Source organism: Gallus gallus, chromosome 18, assembly GCF_016699485.2.
Source record: "Gallus gallus isolate bGalGal1 chromosome 18, bGalGal1.mat.broiler.GRCg7b, whole genome shotgun sequence".
Classification (NCBI taxonomy): Eukaryota; Metazoa; Chordata; class Aves; order Galliformes; family Phasianidae; genus Gallus; species Gallus gallus.
The window spans coordinates 7,254,789-7,272,511 of NC_052549.1; the positions used below are offsets into that span (position 1 = coordinate 7,254,789).

Below are 17,723 nucleotides of genomic sequence, written 5' to 3' on the forward strand. Positions count from 1 at the left end.
CTCGCGCGGGGGGCGGTGCCTCGCGGGTCGGTGCCGTGACGTCACGCGGCCGCCGCTCCGAGCACCGCGGCGCCAAAACCCGCACCGCGGCAGTGGGAGCGGTTCCCTCGGCACGTGACCGGAGCCGCGAGGGTGGGGCGGGAGCGGCCGGCCTCGAGCCGGGCTCACGTGACGGCAAAACGCGGACGGCGGTTGGCGGAGCGAGAGGGTCACGCGGGCCGCCGTAGCGCCGCCCCCTTCCGCGCGGAGGTCCGAATTCTGTCCCGCGCGCGCTTTTCTGCCCGCGTCTGTCAGGCGGCGGCCATCGGGCGCGGGGGCCGCTCCATGGCAGCAGCGCGCGCCTCCCGCCGCGCCTGAGCGCTCCGCGCCCCGCAGCGCCCGGGGCATGGTGGGCAGGCTGGCCGTGGCCGCGGCGGCCGCCTCTCTCCCCGAAAAGGACGGCGACGCGCAGGTGGGGAGGAACGCAGCGGCGCTTGAGGTCGGGCTGCACCGGAACGGGCGGCTCCGCGGGTCGGGAACGCTCTCGGTGGCGGTGGCCGAGCGGGGTGGGTGAGTGGGAGCGCCGCGGGCTGAGCCGCCTTCCCGGGAGCGGGCGGCGCTGCGGCTCCGCGATGCCGCGCTCGTTCTGCGCCGCTTTGTGCGGCCTGCTCGGCGGAGCCGTTTTCCTCCGGTAGCGCCGTACGGCCGCCCCGGCAGGAGCTCCGCGCCCGCATCCCGCGGTGTGGGCTGAAGGAGCCGGGCCGCTCCCGGCCCCGGCCGCAGCAGCTCTCCGCGGGGCTGCGCTGACGGCCCCTTCGGTGCTGGAGGTGCCGGGTGTGGAGCGGTGGTCGGAATGGGGACGTTGCTCTGTTCTGAATCGGCAGCTCGTTCACATCGAGCTGGAGAGGCTTTGGAGGATGGGGTCGAGTGACGCGCACAGGGAGCCGCATGAGCTCGTTGTCTTCCCCAAAAGCACAAACATCACTACACAAACTCGGATTCCATACTGCCTGATATAACCATGCCACTTATTCTCAAGGTTTTAATAGCCAGGGTTAACATAGAGCTTTTCTCTTATAGCCACGCAAGAAACGACGAGAGGAAGATGCCTCTGTGAAAACAATCACGAGATATTTCTCACCATTAGCAAAAGCGGGGGGTAAAGTATCATCACCTCCAAAAGCCAACAATATACTGGATTACTTTAAAAAGACTCCTGCTGCTGAGAAAGCTCCGGCAATAGCTGGGGAGATTACAGCAGAGTTCAGTGATGAGCAGGATTGTTATATAGCACCTTCAAAGCTGAAGAGGAAAAGGAAGAGAGCTCATTTAAATAATAAGCGAAGAAAGATGAAAGAATCAGAGAATGAATGCATAATAGAGATTAATTGCGATGACAGTGTAGAAGCAACGAGGCTACAAGAAGATAGTGATGATTTCATAGCTACCTGTGCCTTAGGTGACCAGAAAGGTGGAGGAGAATTAGCTGAAGATAAGAAGCATGGTGAGAATTTCTCAGATGCAGTCATTTACATTAAAAGTGATAAGAAAGCTGGTTCTGAAATAAACACAACAAAAAACAGGATAAGAAAAACAAGGAAGAGGAAGCAAAAAGTAAATGTGGATTCATCTGGAAGTTTTTCATTTGAGAATCAGCTGAATGAAAAGTGTAGAAAAGAAACTAAAGATAAGAAAAAGAAGGTATCTCCTAAAGTGGCAGAATGTGACGTTGTTATTAGTGACCCAAGTTTTGAAGTACATACAGATGATAAGACACCTCAGGCAAATGACAGTATAATAACAGTGTCATTTGAGGACTTCTTGAAAAGCCAAGGAGAAAATTATGTAGAGGATGTTGAAGAAGGTACAAAGCCAATGCTGGACAGTTCTGCTACAGTAAATGAAACGGACAAAAGTGGTAGTACCAGTGACCCTGAAAAGTGTGAGGAATCTCAGCAGCTGCCACTTAGAACAGTAACTGTTCTTGCACAAGTTCATTCCGTTCCTCCCAAATCAACTTCTTTACATAAGGAGCAAAAAGGTTCTAAGAAAATAGCTTCCATTTTTTTGAAGCAGAAAGTATATGTAGAAGAAGAAAGCAGCCCACCTCTTCTGGAGAGTGACCAAACTGAGCAGGTTACTCAGAAAAGGAAATCTAATGTAGTCATTGAGGAAGAGGAATTGGAGTTAGCTATACTAGAGACTGCGGGATCAGATTCTTTGAAGATGAGATCTACTCTGGAAGAAAGGCATCAGTTCATGAAAGCATTCAGGCAACCAACATCAGATGTAAGAAAAAGCGGAGTTAAAAAGGCACCTGGGAAAGCAAAACAAGTCATTGGAAAGTCTTCAAAAGACAAAAAAGGACCTGAGGGTGACAATGTTTTAAATAAGGTATTAGAAGATGGGCTACCAGAAGATGATGTGGACAAATGCATGCATTCTAGTCCCGAAAACACTAGAACTAAAAACAAAAGACCTAGAAAGTTTCAGAGAAAGGGAAGCAAAAGAAACAAGGCTTTGGGAGCTAAGGAAAAATGTGACTCAAGCACTAGCTGTTGTAACAAAGATAAAGAATCAGTACATAATGATCACATGAAGGAAAGTAACTTGAATGTAAGAATTCCATCTAGTCCAAAAGAGAGTGAGTTGAGGAGGAGTGTAAGACAAAAGAAAACTGATGTATCCAAAACTACTACACCCAAAAAAACCAGAAGTACCTTTTCTGAAGATGAAAGTGCGTGGCCTGTATGGACTTCCACACCAAAAGCAAGCAGGCAGTCCTTGAAGAAAAGCAATGTGTATAAAGCTGAGGTGATTACAGTGCCCTCTGATGAGAACAGCCCAATAAGGTAAACATTTTGGAATATATTCTGGCTTTCTGCACATTGTTTTGTTTTCCTGTAAGTATTTTAAGAGTAAGTTGTAGTTATAATTCCTTTCATTAAAAAGTAATGATTTCATAACACTTTTCCCTAATTAGAATGAGGTTTACACGGATCAATGCAACTATAAAATCAAATAAAGGTGAAGCAATGAATAATGAAGAGCTTAACTCCAAAAATATAAAGGTAATTCATGTAACAGCTTGTTTCAGTATGTTGTCATTTACTGTATGCATATAATTGTTAACATTCAAATTGTCTAATATAATAAAGCATTGTAGTACACAGATGTCCAATTGAAAGAGAGCATTACTGGAATTTAGTATAGAATTTGAGCTACTTTCTTGTACAGTTACTGTACCTTTGACTTTAAAATGTTATGAAAAGCAGCTTTTATGAATATAACATAACAGAAATCTGATAGGATAGCATGCCCATCTTTGGCAAGTTCTCAAGGTGGGATGTAGTGTTTGGGTATAGCAGAACAGCTTATGCTTAAGAACACCACTGCCCAGATCTCAGTTGTTCTATGGATGACCAGGAGAATCCCCCATTGGGCTCCCACTCCCCCTTAGTTTGCTCCTTCTGATTGTTTCACTTTCTTCCTGATGCAAGCAAAAGTTGATTAGAAATCATACATTAGAGATATAATGTGAAACACTTAATGAAGATATTGCTATTAACTGCTAGATATCTTGGTTATTTTGTACTTTGTCAATAGATAAGCTCTACTTCTAAAAACATATCCAAAGCGAAACAGCTGGTTGAAAAAGCAAAAGCTATAAGGCATAACAGATCAAAGGTCAAGGAGGACTCACCAGCTCCGGTGAGGCGCTCGTCTCGACAGCAAGCTCTTGCTGAAAGAAAAACATTACAAGAAAATGAAGTAAGTCTATCTACTTTATAGGGGGAAATATTCTCAAGTTCTTGTGACTTTGTTAAGCAGCAAAAATGTTTCTTAGAAACATTTTTTCTTTAAGTATAAAATAAGGTAGCTAGAGATAAAATGGTACAGTGAATGTCAGCTACATAACTGCCAGGCTGGAAAGCACAAGTTGATGCAGAGCTGTGAAATGCAGCAGGTGGTCACGCTTTAGAGGTGGTTGTTTCTCTGACCTGATGGACAGCAAGGTGTCTGTTCCAGCTGTGTGTGCTGTAGGCATCTACATTGAGAGGGGAGTAATTTGGGGCTTTGCTTATATGTTGGATATCTTATTTTATGTATTGCTTTTGTGTAGGTAATGCTAATAAGATTACAGAGTAATCTTCAAAGAGTATTTGGTAACTTCTAGGCTTTGTAGCAGTTCTCTCAATACTTGACACTAAATTGTATTGCTAATGAAGGAGGAAAAATTGTTTCCTTTCTAAATTTGTTTCCTTTTCCTCTAGAAGTCAGTAATAACTTTACAGTCAAGCCAGAGTAATGACAGTACTACAGTGCAGGATGTGAAGCAAAAGAATCTTCGAAGTTTAAATGATGTTTTGGGGAAGTCCAAAAATCTGAAGGTTTCTAAGAACTCAAAAGGTAATTGAGTTTTACTAAATGCGTTATTTAACAAGAAAGTTTATTGACCAGTTTATTTTACAAAGCTTCTTCTGTAGTACGTTTATCTTTTCCTTTGATTTACATAATGTTCCAATGTCCAATTTTTATTAAATGAGTGAATGATGCAGAAGTTGCATATGGGTGCTGCTTTGTTTTTCTAGCTCCATTCAGGGAAAATTATATTTATTTGAAAATCTAGAACACAGTGCATACTGTGTTCTGTTGTCTCCTACTTTTTTAAGGATTTTTTTAATGTAGTGATGAAATAACTGGAAATGTAACTGCAGTGGATCTTATTAAAATACTTAATTTTTCTTAGAAATGGAGGTTCCCTTACGTTATAAAATGAAATATATAGACGGTGAACATGAAAGCCAAGTTACAATGCACATATGATGAAAGAGAGGGACCATTGCTTATCAGTGCCAACCTGTCATAACTTTTTTGCTGTTTCTCTAAAGGAAAGTTGGGATATGTTCCTTCGTTCCTGGGCAGAAATGTGCGAAAGTCTACAGATGAACCGGTTGTGATTTTTGATGATAGCAGGTCAGTTTTCAAAACTGCAGTTGGTTAAGAATCAAAATATACGTGTATGACAAATTTAAAATACTTATTGAAATGTGATGTAAATGTTTGTGCTGTTTATCCTGACCAATATGTTAATCTGCTTGCAGAATTTGGGAGGTTTTGTGAGAGTTGAAAACTGTTATAGAGCCATTTTAGGTGGCTGAAAATCTAGGCTGGTATAAAACATCTCAAATAGCATACGAAATACAAAAATCAAGAGAATGGGACTTCAATAACAAAATTCAAAGTTTTAAATCAAATATGAGCTTATTGCATTTAAATTAATTTGAACAGTTCTTCTAGACTGCATAAACTCATATATAGAATGTGATTAGATTATGTCATAAGCCTTATATACCTGGTAGTCTTAATGATGTTCTTTCATTTCTGTTGTCGTTAAAGCCAAGATGCATCTGAAAATTCTCAAGATGATGATCAGTTCAGAGCAAAACGTGAATTCTTGATGAGTGGTTTGCCAGAATTATTGAAAAGACAGATTGCAAAGAAAGCAGCAGCAATGGAAGCATACTTTCTAGCCAGTTCATATTTCAAGACTGTTGTTCATGTACAGCAAAAGGATGACTGTAAGCTTTTGTTCTGTTATTGATAAATGTATATGATTTGAAATAGACTTTTAGGCAATCTATTCAGAAAAGAGGGAAGCTGAAAAACAGCTTATTAACTGGAATAATTGACAGTTCATTCATGTTTTATATTACAATAAGAAAACAAAAGAAGCTTCCAGGGAGATGCTTTTTGAATACACAATTGTCATGTTAAATTGGTGCAAGAGTAATGTATACCCTGATGGGAAGGGAAAGAATATTCAAAACATAGTCTTCCAAGTTCTAATTTGGAGCATATTAATCATGTTGGACTTTATTGGGCAGAAGACATTTCCTTCTGACAAAAGCAAAGTGCTTCTCAAGAGAGAAAAGACCGACCTTTCCTTTTATCCTTTCTTCACTAAGTTAGGGACTGTGCTTCAATGTTCTTAAGAAAGGGCACAACAGAAAACCAGGAGGCAGAGTAACACTGAACAGCTTATATTTGCAATCCAACTAATGAACCAGCAAAATCCTTTAGAGTGCATCAGTCCTTCTGAGAGCTGGTGAAGGTGTGGGTGCTTGTTTGGAGTTAGCAGAACCTGGGACTGGTTTCCTGGAGAAACACTGTGTGCCACATTTGTGCCAATTTGTTCTGCTTGTGAGAAGTGGAATTAGTGAAGATAAAGTTGATGCAGTGTAAACTGAGTAGACTTGACTTTGACATGAGTAAATGCTCCTCCACCTACAGCTTTCTTACTGTGGGATGTTTTTGTCTCTTGTATCTCTGTTTATCAGATTTATGGGGGGTTTTGTTGCTCTTTTTTTTTTCAGTTTGTCCAATGTGGAAATTGAAATCACCATCGTGTCCTCTACTAACTAAGCTAAGGAAACTGAGTACTGATGTCACTAATGTCACGAAAATCGCCATCTCACTTGGTGAATTTTCCACTGTGAAGTCAGAACTGACTGGAAACTGTCCTGCACATATGGTTAGTACTTCAAAACGGAAGGTTTTATTACAAGAAAAATGATTTTTTTGTTGTTGTTGTTGTTACTTGGCAGGGGGGGGAGGGGGAGCAACACAAAAGCAACACCAAAAAACCCTGTGGTTTGAATTCTTCATTCTTAGAAGGATTTTTGTTTGCTTATTTTCTTTTGTATCCATGTGTAACACCAAACAATTCTCAAGTCAAGAAAATCTGCTACTAGACAAATCTCAAGTCTTAACTGGGCAGCTAGCATTATTATCTTAAATTATGCAAAATTCTAATTGTTATTCTTTAAGTGACCTTTTATTGTGTATTACAGTTCTCTGGCCACCGACCAGTTTTCTCTGAAGCATTCAGGAAGGGTTTGCTAGAGGAGATTGTGTCTTTTAATTCTCAGTTTCCTGTGAGAAAATATTTCTACAAGTTTCTGAAAAAGCAGACGGAGCGGCTGCTTGTAGAAAATAGTATACAAGGTTAGTAATCTACATAGGAAAAATAACATGTAAACCCATGTAAGAAGGCAAGTTGACACTTTAGGACTGTTTCAGTGAAAGAATGTTGTGGGACTGGCTTATTTCCAACATCTTATGTTATTTTGACCAAATTCTTCAAATGTGGCTTGAAATACAGTTGTAATAGCCATAGCTTGATGATTTTTTTTTTTCTAAATTAACATTTTTAAAATATGATTTTTTTTCTTTCTCCATAGGAAGCAGAGATGCTTCTTCAAATTCTGAGGCAAATCAAAAACCTTCTGACAACTGGAAGGAAACCAAGAGGAAAAGGAAAGAAAAAGAAGACCAAAAATCGAAAAGGAGAAAAGAGAATACAGAGACTGAATTAGAATCCAGAGCTTCCAGGAGTGTTATCACTCCTGTACCTGGAGGAAAACAAGCAGATGCAGAACAAGCAACACGCTTGGAGAGAAACAAAAATCAGAAAGCAGATGTTAGGACAGAAGATACTGAATATTTATCAGATACAAATGCACTTTCAGGTAAATGTGTAGATTTTCTTCCTGTCTGATTTTAGTTCTATTTGTATTGAGGAAATTGAGATTTCCACTGAAAGCCTTGTACAAGTCTTGATAGTTAAACATGAGTAATGGATAGTGCTCCATTAAAAAGAAAATTGACCATATATATGTTTTTTTTTTCTGTAGGTGTTGAAGATGTGCTCTGGACAGAAAAGTATCAGCCTCAGGACTCCAGTGAACTTGTAGGGAACAAGAAAGAAATTGAAAGGCTACATAGGTTAGAACCATTCTTAAAATATCTCAGAACACCATTTTACTTAATTGACACAATTTAAGTATAATTATTTTACACTGTGGTAGGGTGAGTCTGTGGCTTTTGCTTTGCATTACTCCCAAAAAGTTGCAGAAACAAATTAGCAGTTGATATGAATTACATTCTAGTCATAGTTTCTTGGAAAGTAATACCTTGGTATGTAATACAGCAATCCATCTTGCAAACAGCACCATACATGATAGTGTTTTCCACAATTTAAATAGTTCACAAAGTGGTCTAGTCTTATACAAATCAACTAATACAACAGAGAGTGGAGTTGTTCTTCATAAAATAATCCAACCTGAGGAATTGTAAGACACTTAATACATTTCTAAGAAAGATACTAAGTGGCTGATCTTAAGTTTTATATTCTCTTCCATCTTTTTGTTTACTTTATTCAGCAGTAATTGTTTTTTGTTATTGTTCTGTTCCTTTTGTAGCTGGTTAAAAGAATGGAAAAAAAGAGCTGATTGGGAAGAAAAGAGAAATCAAAAAGGGGAAAAGGAGGACAAAGAGCATCAAGGTGCTGATAGAGTTCAAAATGACATCTGTAGCTTCTCTTTAGAGTTGACATTAAAACGATACAGATTGATAATGATTTGAACAGTTCTTTCTCTTTTAAATAATTCTACAGATTCTTTGGATAGCCTTGATTTTAAAGATGATAAATCTGATATTGAGGAAGAGAATAACCTTTGCAATACAGTTCTGATTACTGGCCCACCAGGAGTGGGGAAAACTGCTGCAGTATATGCTTGTGCTCAAGAGCTTGGTTTTAAGGTTGGTGGAGTTTTTTGTCAATACTATTTTTCTTATTTGTATGTAGTGATATGAAAAGACTTGTAATACAAGATGTCTTTATTATTAATTACTTAAATACACTTGCAGATATTTGAAGTCAATGCCTCTTGCCAGCGCAGTGGTAGACAGATACTGTCTCAACTAAAAGAAGCTACTCAATCTCATCAAGTGGACAAAAAAGGCATTAATGCATATAAGCCTTGTTTTTTTAACAGCTGCAGCAGTACAAAGTCACCAAGTAAGTTTCATAGTTATGTTGGTATTCTTTAGGAACTGAGTTCCCAAAACAATTTTTAAACATGAATTATTTAAGAAAGGTAGCAAAGTTTATCTGGCCCTTGCAATAACAAGAAATGCTCCATAGGTTAAGACAACTATGTACCAAATTCAATAATGACTTTATCAAAATGACTGACTCTTGATTCTCTTCCTAAATTATTTCTGTATTGTTGGAGTAAGTGCTATGAAACTTTTGAATGGAGAGTTAAACTGAAAGCGTTCCCTGAACAGGAGAAAAGTAAAATAAGCAGAAATCGGTACAGTAAAGCTGTCCTGTACTATAAACAGAACTTGACTTTGCTCTACTTTTACTTGAGAAATGTCATCTTGAGGTTACATTTCAAACTTAATATAAACATGTCTTGCAGAAAAAATGTGCTCTCCGAAGAAAGTTATTTCACCAAGAAAACCTCCACTGTCGCCAAAAGGAGCTGGACTGAAACGAAGCCTACCCCCTAAAACACTTGCAAACTATTTCAAAATACCTTCCAGATGTAAAGGTAATGACGGAACAGTAACAGCTCAAGAAAAAAATAAAGGTAGGTGTCACTAATTAATAGCTAATTATCTCTAGAGGTGGAAAACCTACACTGTACTATTGTATACCTACACAGGAAATAGATATTACTCTGTATTATTTTTTATTTTTTTTCAGAGACAGTGAGGAGGAATGCATGAACAAAGTGCTGGGTAGATTTGGAGCAACAGTGTAGTCCACATATTTCCAGGCAACCATACTACGTTGTCTTGAAGGGCTTACAAAGCACAATGCCATGCCCCCAACATATCATAGATTACAAGCAGATTTGGTATAGAATTAGTTTTACAATGTCAGCCCTTCACCAATCATTGCTGAATTCCCAGCAAGTTTCTTGTAGTTTCTTTTTAAACAAGAGACTTCAAAAAAGGCATCATACTTACAAATTGTCAGTGTAGACTTTCTTAAGCAGATTGTGTATAGGGTGTTTTGTAAAGTACAGTTTAGAGTGTGTGTCTAAGCTGTTTCAGTCCTTTCTGCTCAATTCTTCACCCATCTGCAGGAAATGCTCAGAATCTGTGGGAGGAAAAAAACGTTCAAATTAAGTCAATAAGCAAAGAAATAGAAGATGGAGAGCATAACAGAAAAAGTGCAACATCTCTCATACTTTTTGAAGAGGTAAAATTTGAGTGAAACATCCTGATGTGAGCAATACATCCTGTCTGCTTAGATGATTTAACTGTTTTCCTTCTTCCATGGGACTTCTAGGTAGATTCAAAGGCAGGGATCATCAGTTATTTAAAAAACGAATTCAGTATTTAATGACTTCATTCTCCTGAGTACTCTTCTTTTTAAATAGACCCAAGTAATTTTTTTTCCTTATTACTTTAAAAACTAACTTTAAAAGATAACGGATCTACCTACAGTCTGCCTGTCAACTGTTTGCTGTTGGAACAGTTTGCAGAATTCTACTAATCCAGTTTATTTGATTGTCAGCTGTTTTAAAGTTGTATGCTACACATCTGCACTAGACATGATAAAAAACAGTTACCATTAATACCCCAGTCAATTAAACATTTGAGTCCACATTAAATTCTTCTTTATCCTTCTACCTAAAAATATAGTTGAGTCTTAAATAATGCAAGGGCGTAGCCAAGAATATCATTTTAAGTAAATAACTGAAGTATAGCAATATTGCTAACTGTGGGCTGATCTATAAATCACTGGTGCAATTCTATTTAAAACAAACAGAACAAGGAAAAAACTTCACAAACCACCTGGACACAGTCCTGAGCAACCTGCTGGGTGTGACCAGTTAAAGGGGAAGGAGGGAGTTGGACATGGTGATTGCCAAAGGTCCCTTGCAACCTCAACCAGCCCCTCAGTGGTCCCGTGAGCTAGAGCATAGAATACCGTGATGGTGTGTGCTGACAGGTGTAGTTTCTGATGCGTTATACTGCCATTGCCTATGCCTCTTCAATAACTTTGTTGATGTTCAGTCTAACTCTGCAGTTAGCAGTATGACTGCAGATGCAGTAGCTATTGGTATTTTGTACTTCATTTGTGTTTTCTATAGGTAGATATAATATTTGATGAAGATGCAGGATTTCTAAGTGCAATAAAGACGTTCATGGCAACTGCAAAGAGACCTGTAATTCTTACTACCAATGGTGAGTAGGGCTTTTTCCTGTAATTAGACTTTGCAGACAGAAAAGCCTATTTGAATAATAATAATTTAAATGGGAATGGTTGAATGCAGCTCCTAAGTGTAAAATATAAGGTGTAGAAGCTATAAAGAAAGCTTTTGAGTATTTAAGTAAAGAAAACAATCTGTTTTGAACATAATGTCACGACAGTTCACCAATATCTCTTTATGTAGATCCAACGTTTAGCTTAATGTTTGATGGCTATTTTGAAGAAATCAACTTCCAAACTCCTTCCTTGGTAAGTCTATGCTTGGAAATGCAGATTATGTCCTAAGCAAGTATTTTTCAGCTGATTTAAAATTTAAAGGTTACTGGTGGAATGTATATTATCAGACAACAACTATTTTAGTTTTATGCAAGAGTGTGTAAGATGTTTTTATCTTTACATGTGGAACTTAGTATTAGCCTGGAGGAATTATTTTCATGACCAGTTAGTATTTGAGATCACTTCATCACTTTAGTCCTTAAGGTATAGTAAATAATTTTGTAGGAGATATTTAATAGCTTTGACCTAAAGACTGACTACGCTAGTATTTGTTCACTCATAAAAGATAAAACAACTCTTCTAGAAATCATATGGGTTATTCCTTTAATACTATCTTTGGTGTTCTGTATAGCAAATAGTTTTACTTGCAGCTGTGTGTCATCTTAATTAAAAAAAAAAAAAGGAGAGTGAAGTAACTTTTGAGAAGGGAGACTTTCTTAATGTAAAAGTGAAAATCCTATAGGATATCAGAAAATGCAGATCAGAAAGAAAGAAAAACTTCTAAGACCTGTTTAATAAGAAGCAAGGTATACACAGCTTTAGGAATGTAGGCAGAACATGTCTGCTTACTTTGAGTTGAATTTCTACACTGAACTTAATTATCTGATGTGTAGACTGTTTGGATTTGGTACAGAACTCTGCTGAGGTTTTGATGCAACTTACTAAGACTATTCTATATTAAATAGAACAAATGTATTGCAAGGTGTTTTTTTTTTTTTGCTTCTGTGTGACATTTCAGTCTTAACTGGCAGAGCTGTTCTCAGTGGTTTCTGTTTAACTTTTAGATAAATGCTGCTAGCTATCTGCAAGCGCTGTGTTTGGCTGAGAATCTACGAACAGATGTAAAAGACTTGGCTACTTTGTTAGCCACAAATAACTGTGATATCAGACAAAGTGTTCTCTACTTACAATTTTGGGTTAGAAGTGGAGGTGGATACTTGAAAGACAAACATTTGGTGCTTCATGGTAGGTTAATTTTATTTAAAAAATCATGTCCTATCTTAAGATGACTGATTAAATTAAACCATTCTTGACAATGGATGAATAGATGCTAGCTATCTGTAAGATTTGTAAAGATTTGGTGGGTATTCTGTGGTTGTGGGGGTTTTTTTTGTTGTTGTCTCTATTCTCTTGTACTTCAAAACCTCGTGTGTGTGTGTGTGTGTGTGTGTGTGTAAGGGAGATTTATCTTAGGAGTAGTAAAACTGCATGGAGCAGAGAGTAGTTGTCTCCCTTCAGCTCAGAGTTTGCAGTTCACTATCTGTTTAGTGGGCTTAAAGGTAACTCACTTAGAAGACAGAACTGAAAAAGGAGGAAAAATTGAACAATTAGCAAGAGAGCAGCCAAAGGATACAGGAGGAGTATCCTCAGTGAGTGTGAATGTGCATTACACAAAGGTGTATAACAAAGATAATTTCTAATGGCAGCTTGCAAAGAAGGGAGAGTTTGAGAATTAAGGAAACAAAATGGGCATGACTAATGGGGCAATTTCAGTTTCTGTGTGCATTCAGAACTGCAGCAATAGCTGCAGTATTCTTTGTAAAAGGAATTGAGACAAGCTGGAGGGGAAGAAAAAAAACAGCGAGCTTATGATGTAACTTTTTTTCAAGTGAAGTACATTGTCTTTGTGCAGGAAAAGATGAGACAAATCCAGCAGATCAAGTAATTAATTCTGAAAAGACTACAGATCCCAAGATTGTTTTTTCTCAAGATGATGCCACACCTCAGGAATTTCCAAAATGTGACTCAGGCTGTGTAGAGACACTGCTTGGCCTTAAGAACATCCTGTTGCCATCAGAAGATTTGTTCACCTTTCTTAAGGTATTTTTCTAGTTGACTAGCTAATACCTTGACAATTGCCAGGTATTTCAGTGTAATTGTCACTGTGAATATTATCTTAGAAGCCAATCTTTTCAAAAAAGTTTGCTGTTGAGGTTTATGTATTCTCTAGTCATTAAGCAAAATGCAAACTGGAGCAGTTGGCAGAAAACCTAGTCCTTTGCCTCATAACTAAAGCTGGGAATATAAGGTTTCCTGTAAATTTTTTTTTGCATTAGAATACATTTTTATAATAAACATATATTAATATGCTTTTCCACAACTTTATTTTACAGCAGAGGATCACAACCAAGGAGAACTGGGATAAATTGATACAGCTTCTCACCGAATTCCAGCTGAAGAAAGTGGATTTTATATATAGTAATCTTGAATTTCTTCTCCCTTTACCAGTGAATTACCTTTCAAATCAGTCGGAAGCATCTAACCCTATACCTGAAAGGACTACCATAGTTTCTTCAAAAAACAGTTCCGTTAACACTTACTGCTATGGGAAAAGTAACTCTGGAAGAAAATCTAAAAAGACAAAGAACAAGAAAAGGCTTGAAGAGTTGGATGATAGTGACTTATTTGATACTGGACTGAACTATTCAGCTGAATTCATAACTTTGCCATCAGATAGTCCTACACCATGTGCTGAAGTGAATGAAGAAGAATCAAAATTGATGAATAATAGAAACGAAATGAAAAGCAAAACCCCATCAAACGATAGAAGATCTGCTCTGGTTCTTCAGTGTCTGAATTCAGTGACTGAATTTGTGGAGGACATGTCTTTTTTGGATTGCTGTGTTAACAGTACTGTAAAGGAGCCACTAGAGTTCTCTAAAGATGAAGGATTCAACTGGATGAATGGCAAAATCAAAAATGGTCTGTGTGATGAATTCAGTATTGAAAATACTGATTGGTGGAGCTCTCAGAGCTGCAGTGAAATAAAAGCAGCTATTGAAGCGCTCAGTTTTAACAAATGTTCTGTTAGTATTTCTCAAAACTTGGAAGCCTCTTTGAGCACAAATAATACGCCTGAAAGTGATCAACTTGAGGGACTGACTTTGCGTATGTCAGACACAAGAAATTCTGTATCTTTCAATCAGTCAGCTGATTTAAGGTAAGGCTTTGTTAATATTTCTGGAGTTATTTGTCCAGAAGAGCATTTCTCAGTGTCCAGGACTGCTTCAGATACTATCCCAATATGAATGTTCTCAGTAGGCCTGAGAACACTGGAATAAGCTATTAACTTTGCTTAAATAAGCTCAAATTAACTGCTTAGCAATTGCTGCTAAAAAGAACGTTTGAATACCCTGACCATAATATTCAGGGATGGTGGCTTTCACAGAATCACACAGATTCTGTGATTCTGTGAAAGCTTTAATCTGGTCTATATACTTAAAATCAATTTACATGCCATTGCTCCAATAAGAAAAACAAAAACTTAAAGAAATTTAAAGGCTTTTTCCAAGACAATCAGTTGGACTGAAATTGGTTCTGAAGGTACCAGAAATGCAATTTTTCATCTAGTGCCTGGTCATATTGAGTCTGTATTACATGTGTAGGTGCTACCTGATGAAGGTGAACGTAATTCAGAGCAGAGGTACTGCATTTCTGTAAGTCAGTACCCAGAAGAGCAATGTCCAAATAAACATATCTAACCTGTGACCATATGTGACCAACATATATCCAAAGTTATACACCAGATATGATACTGGTATTTGCCAGAAGAGCAGTTACCTGATTCTTCTATTTTTGAAGACCACAGATGCTTTTGGTTGTCTGATGTATGTACTAAACCTCACATTCTTGACTAGATTGTGAAGACCTCCCCAGACTAGACTGTATTTGAGCTCAGAACACTGGGAAAACAATCTTTGGCCCCTCATGTTTTTAAGGGCATCTCTGTGATGCTGTGTAAGTAGCATATGATCAGAAGTTACGAGTATCCATTGAAAGCAGTTCTGGAAATTAGTATCTCCTTAACAGTTTTAAGCAAGCGGATTTGATCTTAAAGTAGCAAATACATTCTCGATCAAGAACTTATAAAGCTTCATTCTCTATTTTAGCATCCACAAAAAAGCACAGAAGAGGCTGGCAGTCATCAGAACTGTATTTTCCAGAACTCCTTTAAACCTTGGAAATAAGCAAGCCAGCATACTTGAGTATCTCCCTACTCTTCGCAGCATTTGTAGGTCTGAGAAGCTTAAAGAGCAAGGAAAGACAAAAAGAAGGTAAGCTTTGGTTTTCCTGAACCTTGCTATGTTTCAGTATGCAAGGTGGTTCAAGAACTTCAGTAAAATATTTTCTTAAATCTTTCTAGAAAAGAAAGGTGGATGTTGCTTTTCTAAATGTATTTCGTCTACTGTTTGGAAGTAATTTTGTCATCTTGTAGTCACTCTTCCTTTTCTCTTTTTAGGTTTTTGCATTATCTTGAAGGAATTCATCTTGAAATACCCAGACAAGTGATAAACAGTCTGTCTCTAGACTTCCCTTAGAGTCACTAACACCAGAAATACTTTGTGCCTAATGGTGGTATTCTCACCATAATTGCAGGGTTTTTGTACCACATTATTTTATTGTATATTCAGAGCCATTTGTATATTAAATTTCTATAATTATTTAAAATAATGTAAATATCTATTGTCATAATATTGCTCTCCACATCTGAAATGTGGGTTTGTTTGGTGCTTGTCCAGTACGTGCATTTAGAATATTAAATGCACCAACTAATCAATTGGTACTACTTCGTTGGTTTCAAACATGGAACTGTAAACCTCCACAGCTTGCTTGCTTTTTCCCCTCCTCTTTGAGGAGATGATTGACTAAAATAAGCTTGATCTATTCAGAATTTGCATGTGTTAAATAACCCATAGTGAGAGGGAAATAGGGAGAGAAAGCAATTGTTCCTCTGAAATGTAGATGACTAAAAAACAAATCCCTCCTCAATAACGTGTGGGTAACCAAGTCATTACAAAGCACTGTGCTTCCATGTACATATTTGTATACATTGGTTTCACTTCATTCGTATTTACAGCTGATCTGCATGTTAATCTCCTTAAAAGAGTAGAGAAATGAATCCTGTAGTTCAAGATGAACTCGGATATTAGGCTTGATTTTGTAAATAATAATTATTCAAGGATTACTTCAAGTTCAGTAATATTTAATTACCTCCACTTTTGTATATTGTGTTTTATTTTTATAGTTCATTTTGTATTTGATGACTTCAGTCTCATTGTTTGTGATAGCATCTGTTTTTATATAATACATCTGATAGAAATCTTACTGTTCATATCAGAAATGTCCAAAACTCTGTAGCAAAGTCTAAAACAATGTTTTCCATCTGTGAAAATGTATTTGAAGATTTTCCTTAACTGGAAATATTTCATCTGTGTTCTTTTCTGACTTTGTATTGCAGTTCCACTGTTTTTTCTCCTCAAACAGGGATTGCTGCAGCACAGTGGTGCTCTGTTTACCTCCATGTTTCTGTAATAATAAGGAAGGCCCTTCCCTGGTGCCTTCTGTTCTCATTTTTCATAAATGAAAAAAAATTATGGAAACAGTAAATTATTTGAAATATCGGTGCTGTAGATAACCTTTACACTTTACTCTTTCAGTAGCAGAGAACTATCAAATGAGTGAAATAAAATGGTGGCTGTTAAAATTTTAATGGATGATAATTAGTCTACTGAATCAATGGTTGGAGTGACTTCTGTATTACTGTTTTTTAACGAACAAAATAGGATCACTGCTCCATAGAGGATCACTGCTCTAGGTAATTACAGTGTGGATGTACATCTATCAGAAAGGCTCTATAAGCTGTCATTTACTTTAGGAAATAGATGGGAAAGATAGATGAGGAGTGGGAGAGAACTTCTGAAGTTGGCTTGTCTGGTTCTAATAACTGCCTTAAGAATTTTCATTCAGGAATCTCCAAGCTGTGCTGCCGAGTCCACAAGGTAAGGTGGAATTCAAGTATATTTACTCCTTGATCAGAGACCTGTGTGCAATTACCTCATGAAAACAACTGCAGCCCTTTTGAATGAAGGATACTCTACACGTGATGGTTTGTTTGAAGTACTTACTCTTACCCTGCAGTAGTCAGGAACTCAAGTAGTGTCAGTTCAGGACTAAGTGACCAAGGGCTGAAGCGAGGACTCCTCCCGCTGTTGTGCCAGAAAAAAATCGCTCTCCAGAAAGGATGAGGCTGGTGCTGAGGGAAAAAAAGGTGTGCCCCCTGTGGGCTCCCTGAAAACAGGAGCTTTAGCAATACTTTCTCAGACCAGAAAGAGGGAAGTTCTCTGTGGGCAGCTTGTGTGCTCGGTTCGGGGCTGTGCGATGACAGAAACTTCAGACGCTATAAGCACCGCGGCTAAAACTGTTGCAGCAGGGCTGCTCGCAGCTCGTTGCGGTTCCTGACCGGTGCTCGCAGCCCCGGCGGTTGCCGGCTCCCGGCGCCGCAGCCCCTGGGCCCTGGTGCGGAGCCGGGGCGGCCCCGAGGGGCGGCGGGAGGGGACGGAGCGCGCCGCGGCGTTGGGTCCGGCTCCAGTTCCTCCTTCTGCCTGCCGGG

At 38.6% G+C, this 17,723-nt stretch overlaps 2 protein-coding genes across 7 annotated transcripts in view; one reads left to right on the forward strand and one right to left on the reverse strand.

The window, feature by feature from the left end:
- Positions 1-17,723, reverse strand: part of CRLF3 (cytokine receptor like factor 3) — a 42,013-nt gene that overhangs the window by 13,295 nt on the left and 10,995 nt on the right. For 2 of the 4 annotated variants that reach the window (XM_046902030.1, XM_046902033.1), the window contains 2 exons: positions 9,805-9,937; positions 3,683-3,721 (listed from right to left, as the gene is read on the reverse strand). The gene's annotated coding sequence lies outside the window, so the exon portion shown is untranslated. Of the gene's footprint in view, positions 1-3,682; positions 3,722-9,804; positions 9,938-17,238; positions 17,669-17,723 lie in introns of those variants that run through there. The other 2 variants (XM_046902032.1, XM_046902031.1) reach the window with 2 other exon arrangements.
- Positions 237-16,823, forward strand: ATAD5 (ATPase family, AAA domain containing 5). Of its 3 annotated transcripts, none has more exons than NM_001270725.2 (23): positions 237-451; positions 1,060-2,831; positions 2,963-3,050; positions 3,586-3,750; positions 4,254-4,389; positions 4,872-4,956; positions 5,380-5,561; positions 6,357-6,514; positions 6,834-6,987; positions 7,224-7,511; positions 7,677-7,767; positions 8,244-8,326; positions 8,438-8,583; positions 8,692-8,842; positions 9,252-9,422; positions 9,924-10,039; positions 10,938-11,031; positions 11,241-11,305; positions 12,118-12,298; positions 12,966-13,153; positions 13,447-14,273; positions 15,223-15,387; positions 15,573-16,823. In NM_001270725.2, exons 1-23 carry the CDS (start codon positions 386-388, stop codon positions 15,649-15,651), a joined length of 5,451 nt encoding a protein of 1,816 aa, NP_001257654.2. In that variant the 5' UTR covers positions 237-385; the 3' UTR covers positions 15,652-16,823. The 3 variants fall into 3 exon arrangements, with proteins under 3 accessions (NP_001257654.2, XP_015135365.2, XP_015135364.2); XM_015279879.4 differs by having other exon boundaries at positions 13,450-14,273; XM_015279878.4 differs by having other exon boundaries at positions 4,257-4,389.

Excerpts from the sequence above, each read along its gene's own strand:
- ATAD5 (NM_001270725.2), top strand. The coding sequence starts at position 386 with ATGGTGGGCAGGCTGGCCGTGGCCGCGGCGGCCGCCTCTCTCCCCGAA. Across the intron at positions 452-1,059 it reads AAAAGGACGGCGACGCGCAG|CCACGCAAGAAACGACGAGA; the intron begins GTGGGGAGGAAC and ends TTTCTCTTATAG. Across the intron at positions 11,306-12,117 it reads ACTTCCAAACTCCTTCCTTG|ATAAATGCTGCTAGCTATCT; the intron begins GTAAGTCTATGC and ends TTTAACTTTTAG.